This window comes from Talpa occidentalis, unplaced genomic scaffold (genome assembly GCF_014898055.3).
Source record: "Talpa occidentalis isolate TD23 unplaced genomic scaffold, MPIMG_talOcc4v2.1 talOcc4.11, whole genome shotgun sequence".
NCBI lineage: Eukaryota > Metazoa > Chordata > Mammalia > Eulipotyphla > Talpidae > Talpa > Talpa occidentalis.
In genome coordinates this window covers 508,984-523,598 of record NW_023601104.1, presented here as the reverse complement: position 1 = coordinate 523,598, position 14,615 = coordinate 508,984, and the positions used below count along the sequence as shown (strand labels likewise).

The 14,615-nt window shown below is 46.2% G+C and overlaps 2 protein-coding genes across 2 annotated transcripts in view; one reads left to right on the top strand and one right to left on the bottom strand.

Moving 5' to 3' along the window:
- Positions 1 to 5,190: 5,190 nt before the first annotated feature.
- On the bottom strand, positions 5,191 to 6,099 carry LOC119239524 (translation initiation factor IF-2-like). The gene has a single exon (XM_037504126.1). It carries the CDS (start codon positions 6,097 to 6,099, stop codon positions 5,191 to 5,193), a length of 909 nt encoding a protein of 302 aa, XP_037360023.1.
- A 484-nt stretch (positions 6,100 to 6,583) lies between these two features.
- The window catches only part of ETFA (electron transfer flavoprotein subunit alpha), an 81,310-nt gene continuing 73,278 nt past the window's right edge, over positions 6,584 to 14,615 (top strand). Inside the window, exon 1 of the mRNA XM_037502049.1 lies at positions 6,584 to 6,639. Within this exon, the coding sequence (XP_037357946.1) occupies positions 6,601 to 6,639 (39 nt within the window). The 5' untranslated portion in view covers positions 6,584 to 6,600. The remainder of the gene's footprint in view (positions 6,640 to 14,615) is intronic.

Below are 14,615 nucleotides of genomic sequence, written 5' to 3'. Positions count from 1 at the left end.
TCCTGCCACTTTACTGAACTGATTGATGAGTTGAATTAGCTTTTCTGTGGAGTTTTTGGGGTTCTCTATGTATAATATCATATCGTCTGCAAATAGTGATAGTTTGACTTCTTCTTTTCCTATTTGGATTCCTTGGATGTCTTTCTCTTGTCTTATTGCCCTGGCTAGGACTTCCAGTATTATATTGAAAAGCAATGGTGAGAGTGGACATCCTTGTCTTGTTCCAGATCTTAATGGAATTGCTTTCAGCTTTTCACCATTGAGAATGATACTGGCTGTTGGCTTGTCATAGATGGCCTTTATGATGTTGAGGTATGTTCCTTGTATCCCCAGAATTTCAAGGGCTTTTATCATGAATGGGTGTTGCACTTTGTCGAAAGCTTTCTCAGCATCTATTGATATTATCATATGGTTTTTATATTTCTTTTTGTTGATGTGTTGGATAACGTTGATTGATTTTCGGATGTTAAACCATCCTTGTGCCCCTGGAATGAATCCAACTTGGTCGTGGTGAATTATCTTATGGATACATTGTTGGATTCTGATAGCTAAAATTTTATTGAGGATTTTTGCGTCAGTGTTCATTAGGGAGATTGGCCTGTAGTTTTCCTTTTTTGTGTTGTCCTTGTTCGGTTTTGGTATTAGTGTAATGTTGGCTTCATAAAACGTGTTTGGTATTGTCCCTTCCTTCTCAATTTTTTGGAAGAGTTTGTGAAGGATAGGCACTAATTCGTCTCTGAATGTTTGGTAGAATTCATTTGTAAATCCATCAGGTCCTGGGCTTTTGTTTTTGGGGAGGTTTTTTATTACCATTTCAATTTCGCTAATTGTAATTGGTCTGTTTAGGTGTTCTCTTTCTTCTTTATCTAGCTTTGGGTGATTGTAGAGTTGTAGGAATTTGTCCATCTCCTCTAGATTGTTAAACTTGTTTCCATATAACTGTTCATAGTAGTTACTGATTATTCTTTTGATTTCTGCTGTGTCCGTTGTGATTTCTCCTCTTTCATTGATGATCCTGTTTATTTGTGCTTTCTCCCTTTTTTCCTTTGTGAGCCTGGCTAGGGGTTTGTCTATTTTATTGATTTTTTCAAAGAACCAGCTCTTGGTTTCATTGATCTTTTGGATTGTTTTTTTAGTTTCAATTTCATTTATTTCTGCTTTGGTTTTTATTATTTCTTTTCTTCTACTGTTTTTGGGGTTTTTTTGTTGTTCTTTTTCTAGATCTTTGAGCTTCGAGATGAGGTTGTTTCTTTGCGTTCTTTCTTGTTTCTTGATGTGAGCTTCTATTGCTATATATTTTCCTCTTATTACTGCTTTTGCTGCATCCCATACATTTAGGATATTAGTGTCCTCCTTGTCGTTCAATTCAAAAAATTTTTTAATTTCTTCTTTGATCTCCTCATTAGTCCAATGGTCTTCCAGTAGTGTGGTTTTTAATCTCCATGAGGTAGGAAAGTTCCTTGCCTTCTTTTTATGGTTTATTTCTAGTTTGATGCCTTCATGGTCAGAAAAGATGGTTGATATGATTTCAATCTTGGTGTATCTGTTGATGTTTGTCTTGTGCCCCAGTATGTGATCGATCCTGGAGAATGATCCGTGTGCGCTTGAGAAAAATGTGTACTCCGTTTTTTTGGGGTTTAGTGTTCTATAGATGTCTGTTAAGCCTAATTGCTCTAGGTCCTTATTTAGAGCTTTGGTTTCTTTACTTATTTTTTGTCTTGTTGATCTATCCATTGTTGATAGTGGTGTGTTGAAGTCTCCCACTACGTATGTGTTTTCTCTGATGTCTGTTTTCAGAGAGGACAACAGTTGTCTGATATATTTTGGTGCTCCTTCGTTTGGTGAGTATATGTTAATGAGTGTTATTTCTTCTTGAAGTATTGTCCCCTTGATCATAATGTAGTGACCATTGGGGTCTCTTTTTATCTTTTTGAGTTTGAAATCTGTTTTATCTGATATAAGTATAGCTGTTCCTGCTTTCTTTTTTGGTCCATTTGCTTGTAGGATTGTTTTCCATCCTTTAACTTTGAGCCTATTTTTATCTTTTGTAGCTAAACGTGTTTCCTGGAGACAGCAAAAGGTTGGGTTTTGTTTCTTAATCCAGGCTGCCACTCTGTGTCTTTTTATTGAAGAGTTTAGTCCATTTACATTTAGAGTTAATATTGATATGTTAACATCTGTATTTGCCATTGTGTTTGTCTTTCCTTTGATTTTATTTATTTATTCTTTTAATAACTTTTTTTTTTTTTTTTTTTGGCCTTCTTTCATTGTTATTCGTCCCTCTGAGGTTCTGGCTTTAGGACTCCTTGTAGTATTTTTTGGAGTGGGGGTTTAGTTGCAATGAAATTCCGGAGTTTCTGTTTGTCTGGGAAGGTCCATATTCTTTCTTCAAAGAGGAAGGAGAGCTTTGCGGGATAGAGTATTCTTGGTTGGCATCTGTTTTCTTGGAGTCTGTTGACTATGTCCCTCCACTCTCTCCTTGCCCGTAGTGTTTCTTCGGAGAAGTCTGATGTCAGCCTGATTGGCTTTCCTTTGAATGTTATCTGTTTCTTCCCTCTTGCCAGCTTCATTATTTTTTCCTTGTCCTGGATTCTTGGGAGCTTTACTATTATGTGTCTTGCTGTATTTTTCCTTTCGTCGTGGAAGTTTGGTGTTCTTCTTGCTTCTTGTATATCAATTTTCAGCTCCTTCTTCACATTTGGGAAGTTCTCTTCAATTATCTCTTTGAATATTTGTTCCTACATCTCTCTCCTCTCCTTCTGGTATTCCTATAACTCTTGTATTTCCTTTCCTCATGGAGTCAGATAGTTCCCGAAGTCTTTCTTCGTTCTTTTTCCTTCGTACTTCTCTTTCCTTTTCTGTTTTGGTTCTTTTTATTTCTGTGTCTTCAAGATTACTTATTCGTTCTTCCATTTCATCTATTCTGCTTTCATTGCTTTTCCCAGAATTCTTTAGTTCTTCCATTAATTCTTTGATCTCCTGCATTTCTTTTACTTCCCTCTTTAGGGACTCAATTTCTTTCTTCTGACCATTGTTTTCCCTCTCTAGGGACTCAATTGCATTCTTCTGATCGTTGATTATTTTTCCCTTATCATTGTTTTCCTTTATGACTTCTGTCAGTTTTTTAATCACGGCAATTTTAAATTCTCTTTCTGGAAGGCTCAGAAATTCTTCCAAGTTATTGTCTTTGCAATCTGGGGGCTGGCTTTCTTTTTGTGGTGTGCTTTTTCTCTGGAGAGTTGCTAGGTTGCGTGTTGTTCTTCTCCTCCCTACTGTCTGTTTTCTAATTTGCCGTATGCGTTGGGACACTGTGTTGTTGGGACTGGCCGGCATCTTGGGTGGGCTTCTCTGTTCCCCTCTGGTTCTTCCAGGAGTCATCTGTCAGTTTCAAGCAGCCTCCGCGGCGGATCCTGCAGGGTTCGCCTCAGCTCCCGTTCACGGGGTGTGGTGGCTGCAATAGTTCCTTTCCACTCCCAGTCCCGCTTGCTGTGTCCGTTTTTCTTGTTGGCCGTTTTGGTTTGTTGTTTCCCTCCTCTCTGCCGGTCGGAGAGTGCCGCCTCTGTGGTCGGGGGAGGGGAGCAGGGTTCTGCGCTTCCCTCCCTTCTCGTCCTCTTTTATGGCCACTTTCTTCTTCGGGCAGTTTGCTGGAGTCGTCCGTTTATCTTCCGTGTCCCAGTTCTCACTGGGACCTGCCGCTTTTCCTCCCTATTCACTTTTTTTAATGGGAGATCTTACTCGCAGCGTCTCCTCGCCGCCATGTTGCTCCGCCCTGTTTGTTTTGATTTCTATCCTCTTTACATGAAGCAGACTGATTTCTATCCAAAGGTACAATGGAAAAAGCCAGAAGCCAGAGGCAGACATGCGATGTGACAGCCACACAGCAATAACCTAGAGGCCACTGCAGACACTTGGTTGTGTGTGTAGGCAAAGCCCCGCTATATCCCAGGCCATCCACATTACTCTTTAGATTCTCTGTTTTTTTTTTCTGTTGGTTGTTCTCCTATGTGTTGAGAATATACAAGTAAATGTTTATTCCATTCTTTTAGCATATATAATATAATGTAACATGATATAACATAAAATACTATATTGTAATATATATAACATTCTTTAAGCATGACTGTAATGTTATTACATAATAAATTTAATGCTTTGCTATCTAATTCATTAACAGAATAACTGACATTCCACTGCATTGTGGTTAAGCCTGCACATCCTCCCAGCTTCCTCTTTCTGCTTGTCATCCCTTGATAGTCATCATCTACTTTAAACTTGCCTGAGAACCTCCTAATAGAAGCAGGAGTGTAGGGATGATCTGAAAAAGCAGGTGATAAAATAGGGTTTTGCAAGGGTCTTATTCTTTGCTGGGTTACCTAGCACTGGCTCTCACTGCCAGTCGCTGGAGCAGATAGCCTTTAGCATGAAGTGGCGGACAGTGACTCTGAGATGGCCCGCTTGTGGAAGGGCATACCCAGGCATGGGAGAAACACGGGAGAAATAGTAATTACAAGGCAATGACACTGGGTGGTAACTGCTAAATTCTACTGATGCCTAGAAAAAAACATTATAAAAGATGAGGCGTGGTGATGGGTAACTGAGACCAACAAAAAGCTAGAGGGACTCCTTGGCAGCACACAAGGCAGCCTTCAAGGATCTGAAGCATCCCCAAGGCCTTGCTATTCAATTCACCGCATTGTCCTGCAAACCAGAGTCCACCACAGACTGCCACAAACTCACCCCAGGAGCGGCCCTGGAGCACTTGCCCTGCGGGTCTTGGTATTTTTGCTAGAACAAACGAACACAGCTCCAGGCACATTTTACTCGGCCCCAGGACTGGTGAGGTGAGTTTGGTGAGGTGATTGAGAGAAGTGGACGGCGACGGTGTGCGCTCGCCCGGGACAGACGGACGGCCGCGTCTCCACAGCAGTGCTCAGCCCTCGCGCCCTGGTGACGGCCTGAGGGGCTGGGGCGGCGGGGCGGCCGGCAGACCGCCTGAGGCCGGGTGACACGGCCGCGCTGACTGCAGACTGACGCCGCCCTGTTAGTGCCGTCGAAGGGACAGCCGCGCGCCTGGAGGCGGCCTTGGTCTGCGCGGGGACTCGGGGAGGAAACACGTGCCCGAAGACGCGGGTCCTCCCGCACCCGAGCGCCGCGCGGGCCCGGCTCACCTCCCGCCCAAGACCCGAGACTTCATGTCCCCCCCGCCCGCCCCCGCGACGGCGCCCCCCTGCGCCGGGAGGGCGCCTCGGGTTCCACACACGGTGTATTTCGCGGGGGACCCTGACTCCATTTCTGCCGTTTACCGGGCGAGGTGAAGGCGCCGCCGGGACGGAGAGGCTCCCCACCGCCGCGCGTCCCCCGGGCCTCCGGGCCTCGCTGGAGGGGGCAGCAGGAAGAAGGGGCGCCCTCGCCCTGGCCGGGGGCGCGCGTGGGGCTCCCACTACTTGTTTGCTCACCACGCGGGTCTGGCGGGCCTGAGGTGGGGGGCTGGACGCCCGGCCACGCGCGGGTCCCTGGAAAGGACGAGGCGGGAAACGCCGGGGACGGGCGACGCGCGCTCACTCCGGGGAGCGACCCGCAGGCCGCCCCCGCGAGGCGCCCGGGTGCAGAGCGCCGGCCTGGGGGGCGGAGCACGCGGGCGCCCGGGGCTTGGGGGGCCCCGCGACCGTGCAGGGCCGCCTTCGAGGGCCCGGGCTGCTGGGGCGCGGACGCCGGCTCCGCCGGGCGAGGGGCGGGGGAGGGCGTCGGGGCGACCGGGCTGGGCGGGCCGCGGGCGGGGTCCTGGGGACACCCGCGGGACGGGGGGCCGCTCGCTCGGGAGCGCTCGGGCGCCTGTGGGTGCGCGGGGAGCCCCGGGCTGCCGGCAGCGGGGGCTGTGTGCGAGGCGGGGCCGGGGCTGTGTGCGAGGGTCCGGGGCGCGCCTTGGGGTCCGGGGGAATCCGGGGCGCGGGGGATCCCGGGCGCGCGTGGGGTCAGGGGCGCGTGCGGCCCGGGGCGCGAGGGCCTCTCGGAACCGGCGAGGGCACGAGCGGGCCGCAGGGTCTCGGGGCTCCGCCCCCACTTGGGGCCGCTCTGCCGCCCGCCGGCTCCTCGGCCCATCCAGGGCGGGCGGAACCTGCCCCTCAGCCCCCGGCCCGCCCAGCGCTGCCCGACCCCGGCGCCCGCGTCTCGGGCGGCGCCCCCTCCACAGCGCGACCCGCCCACTCGTCGCGGCGCCCGGCCGCACCCCCGCCCCCGCCCCGCGTGCCCGCGGCCGCGCGCTCTCTGCCCTTGGCACCCGCGGGCGCGTCGGCGGCGCGCGGGGCGGGCGGGGCGCCTCTGGGGGAAAGGTCGCGGGCCGGCCCGGGAGTGCGCGGGCCCGGCGGGGCCTGGAGGCTGCCCTTTGCCCTACTTCCCAGCCCGCCCCCGCCTCCCGCCTCCCCATTGGCTGAGCGCCGCCAGTGGGCCGCCCTACTTCGCAGCCCCGCCCCCTTCTTTCAGCCTCCCCATTGGCTGAGCGCCTCCCATGCCCCCCCCCGTTCCGCCCCCGCCCCGGCGCCCGCGCCCGCTGGGTCTCGCGAGCGTTCGGCGCGCGGAGAAGGCTGCGGGCGGCGCGGGGCCATGTTCCGGGCGGCGGCGCGGGGGCCGCTGCGGCGGGCGGTGAGTCCGGGCCTGGGCTGCCGGCGGGGTCCGGGCGGGGCCCGCTCGGGGCGGGGGCGGGGGTGGGGCGCGCCCAGGGGGACCCCGCGGCCGCGCTCCTCTCCCCGGCCCCCCGACCGCTCCCCGCGCGGCGGCCGCGCTCCCCTCCCCGGCCCGCTGGGGACGGCGCCGCGGGGCCGCCGGGGGGTCCGGAGCCGGGGTTGGGGGCTGAGTGGCCGCGGGCCTCGGCCTCGCCCGGCGCCCCTGCCCCGCGGCCGCCGGAGGACTGGGGAGCGCAGGGGGCTCGGGGCGCGGCGGGGGTGCCCCCGCGGCCCGACGCCCGCCCGCCTGGGGGGGCACAGCCGGTGCGGCGCGGGGACGCCCCGCAGGTTGCGCCCGGGCTCCCGGGACGGCCGCGCCCCGGGGGAGACCCCAGGCCCGAGGCCGGCCTCCCGGGTCCCCGCGGCCGGCCTGGACGCTCGGGGAGCGCTCGCGCGCCGGAACCGGGGCGTCCCGGCGGGTGTCGGGGCGGGCTGCGGGGCGGGCACGGTGGCGGGGCGCCCGCGGCCTCCCGCCCCGCCGGGGCCGTGACCTTGACTGAGGACCTTGGAGAGCCTCGCGCGTCCCTGAGACAGACAGTGACGGGAACGTTTTTAAACGTTTTAAATACGCGTGCACAGTTGACGTCAAAACTTTCAAATCTCAAACTTACAGAAAAGTTGCGAGAATAGTACAAAGAGTTATCAAAATCCTTTGTTTGAGTGTTACCATCTGTTAACAGTTTTTGGCATATTTGCTTGATCTTTGATTACTTATTTTTGGACCCGTTCGGCTATGTGTGCAGACCTGCCCTTAATTCCTAAACGCCTCAGGTCGCGACCGCAGGGGAGTTGGCAGCACCGGGCCGTGGACGGCGACGCGCGGCTGTCCACGCCGCAGGTGTCCACGCGGTGCTCATGTCCTGCAATAAAATTCTTACCACTTTTTTCTTATTCTGGTCTAAATCCAGCGTCTTGTCTGACATTAGTTCTCATGTCTCTTTCGTCTTTGCTGGAAAACTTTCTCAGCTTTTCTGACTTTGATGGCGTTGGCATTTTAGAAGACTTCTGTTTTGTTGACGGACTTCTTCTTTGTTCCTGATTCAGGTTTGTTCGGTGTTTCATGATTAGACTCAGGGCACATATTTTTTGGCAAGAGTATCACAGACATGACATTGTCTTCTCAAATGCATCGTGTAAGGAGGCTCTGAATATTGGTTTACCCCCTCACTGGCAATGTAAACTTTAATACTTGGTAAAATATTGTTTACTGGGGGGTTTTCCACTGTCCAATTACTCCTCTTGTAACTTTTTTTTTTTTTTTTAATCTTTGGAGTTCCTGGTGAACTTTATTTATTTTTTTTAAATAATAAATTTTCCTCTTGTAACTTTTGACTAGTGTGTGGGGAGAAACATTGAGACTATGCAACTTTCCTGTTTCCCATCAGTCTTAGCCTCTGCAGGTGATTCTTGCCTGAATGATGATTATTCTGATGTAAAATGGTGATTTCTCTAATTGCATCATACCTTCTACATTTATTAGTATTCTGTTATAACAGTAAACATTTCCTCCTGGTTATCTATTAATGGATTCATGGGTTCCTACTTAGTAGGTTACATAATCCTTTACTATTGTAAGATCTTTTTTACCCTTAAATTTTTTGGTGCTCCAGTTTTCTCATTTCTCAGTGGCAATTCCTTCAGTTTTGCTCTTCATTACTTGTTTTTATGATGTAAAGCCAAAATAGCTTATCTGAAAGCCTCACTCTTGAAATTAAAAAAGAAAGGTCTGTATCTAACGATGAGCAAATTTAGAAATCTATATACATATGTATCTCTCCAGGAAACCATGTTTTTAATAATAGGTTAAGGTTAACATATTAAAAGTTTAAAGATTACCTTAAACTATTAATGCAATACTATAAGTGTAGATAACACTACCAAACTGTATACTCAAAACTGGTTAAGATACTAAAATTTGTGTTATTTTGCCACAATTTTAAAAATTAAACTGTTGTAATTTACGTGACTTGAATTTGGTGTCTAATTCTGTTACCAATCTTGTATGTTTTGTGTCATTGAACAAAAGCCCTTCATATTTGGGAGGGTGCCTCACTGTCATCTGTGAAGGGAGGTGGTGTTAAGGGAGCTAGAGAACACACTGAGAGGAAAATAGGTAGGCATTTACGATGAACATTCTTGCAGCAAAGCAGTCAGAATTACTAGTTTTCTTTTATTAATTTGCATTTGAAATTGGTTTGTTGACTAATAAAATACCAAGAGGATACTTTATGTGGAAAGTAAAGCAGCCCTTCTCAAGGTCATTTGAATGTTCCTGTTATTATATTCATTGCCAGACAGGAAGGAATATCTATCATGATTCAGAAGCTATGAAACTGGCATGAAGGAACACGACATTTTTCAGAGTCCATTGTCTAGCATTGATGAATGAGATTGAACTCTGTAATTTGCATGCAAATTTAAATTTCTTTTGAAAGAAGAGAGCCAATTTTGATGTGGTTCTCAAAAGATTTATTACATAAGGTGAATTCTGTAAAATTATGCTGCCTGCCAATGTGTCTACTAAGGGTCTTGTCTGTTTTTAAAGTGAAGTGAATTGGCTATGTTTTTAATATTATAATCAATGTCATACGACATTTCTAATTATGATTAAAAGCTACCATATTTTATTACTTAAAAGGTTAAAGTAAGTTATTTAGTTTAAGTACAGAAATGTAATGTATATTTTATTATTATAAAATGAATGTTAAAATAGGGATCGGTGACTATATATTATTTACTTTTTGAGTAGAACTGGAAAATATTTTCTAGTTTCTATCTGCTGGTTTTTTTTTATTATTACTATTTCAGCTAAGAGGTAAAAAGATTTACATCCCCCCCCCTAATTTCCAAGGAAGGTCAGGGATACCTTAGGTTATGGTTTGTGAGGTTATGAATAGTTTGTGGGGATTAAGTTCTAAAACCTTGTGAAAATTTACTACATGAATATAAAGATAGTCACTACAGGAACACCTGAACGGTAAACCTCTCTGGTTGCTAAAGGATTGAAAAGTGAAATGGTGTCAAAACTGTTCAGGCTGAATAAGAGGAGGACCAAAATATGTCCATTTGACTTTTCTATAACAAAGTTGTTGGTGACTTTGAAGAGATCAGAGTCAGATTGTGTGGAAGTGAAAACCAGTTCTTTTTTTTTTTTTTTTATAGAGGCATGCTTTATTTATTTGTTTGCTGGTTTGTTTGTTTGTTTTGTTTATACATGCACTGGGTACAGTCAGAAGCGCGGGAGGGTGAGAGAATTCACCAGAGGCAGAGCGGGGAGCAGAGCAGGCAGAAGGACCGAAGTACACTGCTGAGGGGAGCAGCGGGCGGCAGGAGAGGTCTGCACGCCATGTGGGACCCTCCTCTGGTGGCCGGGGAGCAGCCGAGGATCGAACCGGCGCCGCAGAGGCCGCGGGCAGCTTCGCAACCCAGCGCTCAACCGCTGCGCCACCGGGGAGGCCCAAAAACCAGTTCTTACGAGTAGACAAGGAGGAGGGAGGCAGCCGGGTGGGTATGTGTGGACATAATTTTGAGGAAGTTTGGCTCTGAAAGGGTGGAGAGAGGATGATAACCCACGTAAACCTTGCCTTGGAGAAGTGTACTGTCTGTAAAGGCCAGGCAACTATGTGAGTATGTGACTGAAAGAAGACTTCACGTTCACATTTATTTGGAGCCAATCTTGTCAGTAGTTTAGATAATGTAGCTAAAGCATGATAAGGGTTAGTTAGGTATTCTGACAAGTTTATGATTCTTCCTTGGTTCTTCATGTCAGTGCTTAGATAAGTAAGATATCAATGAATTGGAAAGTTACTTTTAGTTTTTGATCATTTTGGGTGAACTTCATTTAGTTGCTAAACATTCATTAAGGGCAACTATATGCCAGACATTGAATTCACAGTGGAGAAGAAGATAAAGTCCCTGTCCCTGTGGTGCAAATATACTGTGGAAGAGAAATCATTGAACACATTATTTTAAGTGTGATCAGTATTAAAGAAGGGATGGTTAGGATATTTTGGGGTGCATATAATGGGGGAGAGAATCTGTTGGGGGCTGGAGAAGCTCTGAAAAGATATTACTTTATAAAGTAAGGTGCTTTACAGCTATTGCTTCTGTAGTAATACTAAGGGTGAAAGATTATCTGTAGATAAAAATGTCTCTATTTTTGAGTTTTGTCTATTTAAAATCATCTGTTTAATCATTGTTTTAGTTTTCTTCTTGTATGTGTTCTATTAGGTACATATCTTGCCTTTTTAATATGTTATTATTTTCTAGGTTAAAGTAGAAACAAGAGAAACAAAGCATCAGTCATATTAGTTTGGTTATTCAAATCAGCCAGCCAACCTACCTACCTAAAAATCCATGTGGATTCTGTTTAAGGTTGAACTTGCTGAAGGGCCCTGGAAATTAAGAGACAATAGACCTGGAGTAATGACACAATTGGAAAAGGCCAGTCTATTTTGCTTCAATTCTGGACAAATCTGAAGGGTTAGGCTACATGCAGGACTCCTTGTGGAATCAGCTGGATCTTTGTAGTGACTGCACTGTGATATTGCAGTTCACCCTCTCCCGCCGCCCAGTGCTGCTTTCTGGACCTGCCATGGATGTTCTTCCCCAGTAAACTTCATGCGCACCCATACACACACAAAAGGAAGATAGCAGTGAAAGGTGGCAACAACTATTTATAATCTTAAAGCATCCACTCTATGTAATGAATTCTAGACTCTGTGTCTATAATGGTCCTAGCTATATTCATTCTTGGGGGGATTAAGAAAAGTCATTCATATCATTTACCATGGTTCACATGAGCAGCCTTAGAGAATGGCTGATCTAGAGTCTTTTTTTTTTTTTTTTTTGATCTAGAGTCTTAATATTACTTTCTGCAACTCCAGTATCGAGCATAGAGGTTTTGAAAGGATGTTTTTAAAGCAACAGAAGATTTTTAAAAATTATTTGTTTTGTTAAGTTCACACCAAAATTGAGGGGAAAGTGTAAAGTGTTTCTGTATTTCCTCTGTTCCCCTACACTATAGCCTCCTTCACTATCCCCTCCCACAGTGGTGCTCTGCTCCAGTCAGTGAACCTGCATTGACCCATGATCACCTCAGTGTCCTTAGTCTACATTAGGCTTCACTGGGTGTTATACATTCTGTGTGTTTGGATGAATGTTTAATGACATGTATCCACCATATAGTATCCTGGAGAATAGTTTCACTGTTCTAAAATCCTCTTGTGCTCTGCCTATTAATCCCTCTCCCCTCCACCCCCACCCCTGTCAAGTACTAGTCCTTTTACTGTCTCCTATGCCTTTTCCAGCATGTAATGTAGGTGGAGCCATATAGTATGTACCGCTTTCAGAATGTCTTTCATATAATATGCACTTATGATTTCTACATTCCTTTTCATGCCCTGATGGCTTTTTTTTTTTTTTTCCCCTAAAGCACTAAATAGTCTATTTTCTGGAGCACCACAGTTTTATATGTTTTCCTAATTAAGGACATTTTTGTTGCTGTCAAGTTTTGCCCATTATGAATAAAACTGCTATAGACACCCGTGTGAAGGTTTCTCTGTTGACATAAATTTTCAGCTCATTTGGGCGTAATTGCGGGATAGTATAAGCAAGAGTATCTTTAGTTTTGTGAGAAACTGTCACACTGTCTTCCAAAGTGGCTGTACCATTTCACATTTCCCCGAGAGTTCCTGTTGCTTCACATTCTCACCAGCATTTGGTGGTGTCAGTGTTTTGGGTTTCCCCCGATCTAATAGGTGTGTAATGGTGTCTCATTGTTTTAATTTACAATTCCCTAACATATGGTACTGAGCTTCTGCTCGTGCTTATTTACCATCTGTCTATCGTCTTTGATGAGCTATTTGTTCAGATCTTTGGCCATTTTGTGTGTTTCTTATCAGTTTGTTTCTTATTGTTGATGTTGAAATTCTTTGTATATTTTAGACTAGTCTTTTATAGATACATCTTTGCAAGTGTTTTCTCCCAGCCTATGGCTTGTCTTCTCATTCTTTTGATGAAGAGATTTTTAAAAAGAATGTTCAGTTCATTTATTGGGCTCTGCTGGACACTGAAGTGGAGGCAAGGATTATAGTAGTAAGCGAATGAGACTTGGCCCCTAAAATAAGTGGGGAAGACAGGACAATCAGGTGACTATAGTCAAACATGTTAAGTGCTATAATGAAGACGATTCACAGTACTGTGTTGTTGCTAGCATGTTAATTAGCCTGAAAAAGATCCAGAGGAGGCTTTATTTGTAACTGACTCTATCAAGCCTTTATTCCAGGTACTGGTCTAAGAGCTTTACATTTACTAGTTTAATCCTTACAACTCTGAGGTGGTTATTACTGTTATTGTCATCTATGTTTTATAGTCAGGGGCCCTGAGGCACAGAGAAGTAGTGATGCACACGGGAGTCACACCCAGGCAGAGTGTATCCAGAGCCTGAACTCTTCACCGCTCTGTACCAAGGCTTCTTGGAAGGATTGGCATCTAAACAAAATTTAAGGATGATTAACTGGAAGCTAATTAGGTCACAATGGAAGAAGTGTGTGAAGACTTGAGGTGAAAGAGAACAGGGCAAATTCAAGTGTCTGAAAAAAGGTATAAATGGAGTGAGGAATATATGGAAGGTAGAGCAGGCCATAAAGTAAGTGCTTGATAAGCCAACCTAAGGAACCTGGTTTACCATATCCTACGGGGCAGGAAGCAATGGGAGTGTGTGTGTGTGTGTGTGTGTGTGTGTGAGAGAGAGAGAGAGAGAGAGAGAGAGAGAGAGGGAAGGAGGGAGGGAGGGAGGGAGGGAGGGAGGGAGGGAGGGAGAGGGAGAGAGAAATTGTGCAAATGTATATTCCCCTCAACAGTGTACAAGTGTTCCCTTTCCTCCACATGCTTGGTAACACTTGTTATTTCTTAAGGATATCATGTTCTCTTATGGGGAGGATAATATAATTAAAATGACTGTCTTGTCTAAAGTAATAGATGCATTTAACACATTACCCATTCAAAAAATCAGCAGTATTTTTCAAAGAAATTAAACAAAAAAATACTGAAATTTGTATGGAATCACAAAAGACCTTGGATTGCAGAGCCACCCTAAGGAAACAAGAGAGCAATGGAGACCCCACGTTACCATGGAGAGATGAGGTATCATGTTACCCAACCTCCAACTTGACTGTCAAGCAGCAGCATTAAGAACAATATGGTATTGAGAAGAGAAATAGAGGCATGAATCAATGGAATAGGATTGAAAGCCCAGAAATAAAACCAGGCACATACCAGGACCTCATTATGATGCAGCAGATATGACCATACTGTGGCGAAAGAGCAGCTCTTCCACAATGATGCTGGGAACATTGGAAATCCACATATAAAGTGGAAGAGGTGTTCTGCTCAAGAGGGAATAATGTGAAGGCTGATTGCATACACAAACTCCAAATGGATTAAAGATTTATATAAAAGAAAACATAGGTGATATGTTCCATGACATCAATGATAAAGATATTTTTGATGTTGCAACTCCTTGTCAAGGGAAATAAAAATAATTGGGATTGCCTCATATTAAAAAGCTCTATTCAGGAACTCCTTGGTGGTGCAGGGGTTGAAGTCACAGCGCTATCAAGCCATAGCCAGCCACTGTGACACGAGTTCGATCCCCAGCCAGGGAGCAACCCACATGGCACAGCAGACCTCTCCTGTCTTGCCTGCTGCTGCCCTCAGCAGTGTGCTTTAGTCAATTTGCCTGTTCTGCTCCCCACTCTGTCTCTGGTGACTCCTCTTACCCTCTGCACCTCTGGCCTACATCCCAGTTCTTGTATGCAAAAAAAAAAAAAAAAAATTTTTTTTAAATTAAAAACACTATTTAGTCAAAGAAAACACCACATTAAAATGACACCC

Bases quoted from the DNA above. Each gene is read 5' to 3' on its own strand.
- LOC119239524 (XM_037504126.1), bottom strand. From the start codon at position 6,099: ATGGGCCGAGGAGCCGGCGGGCGGCAGAGCGGCCCCAAGTGGGGGCGG.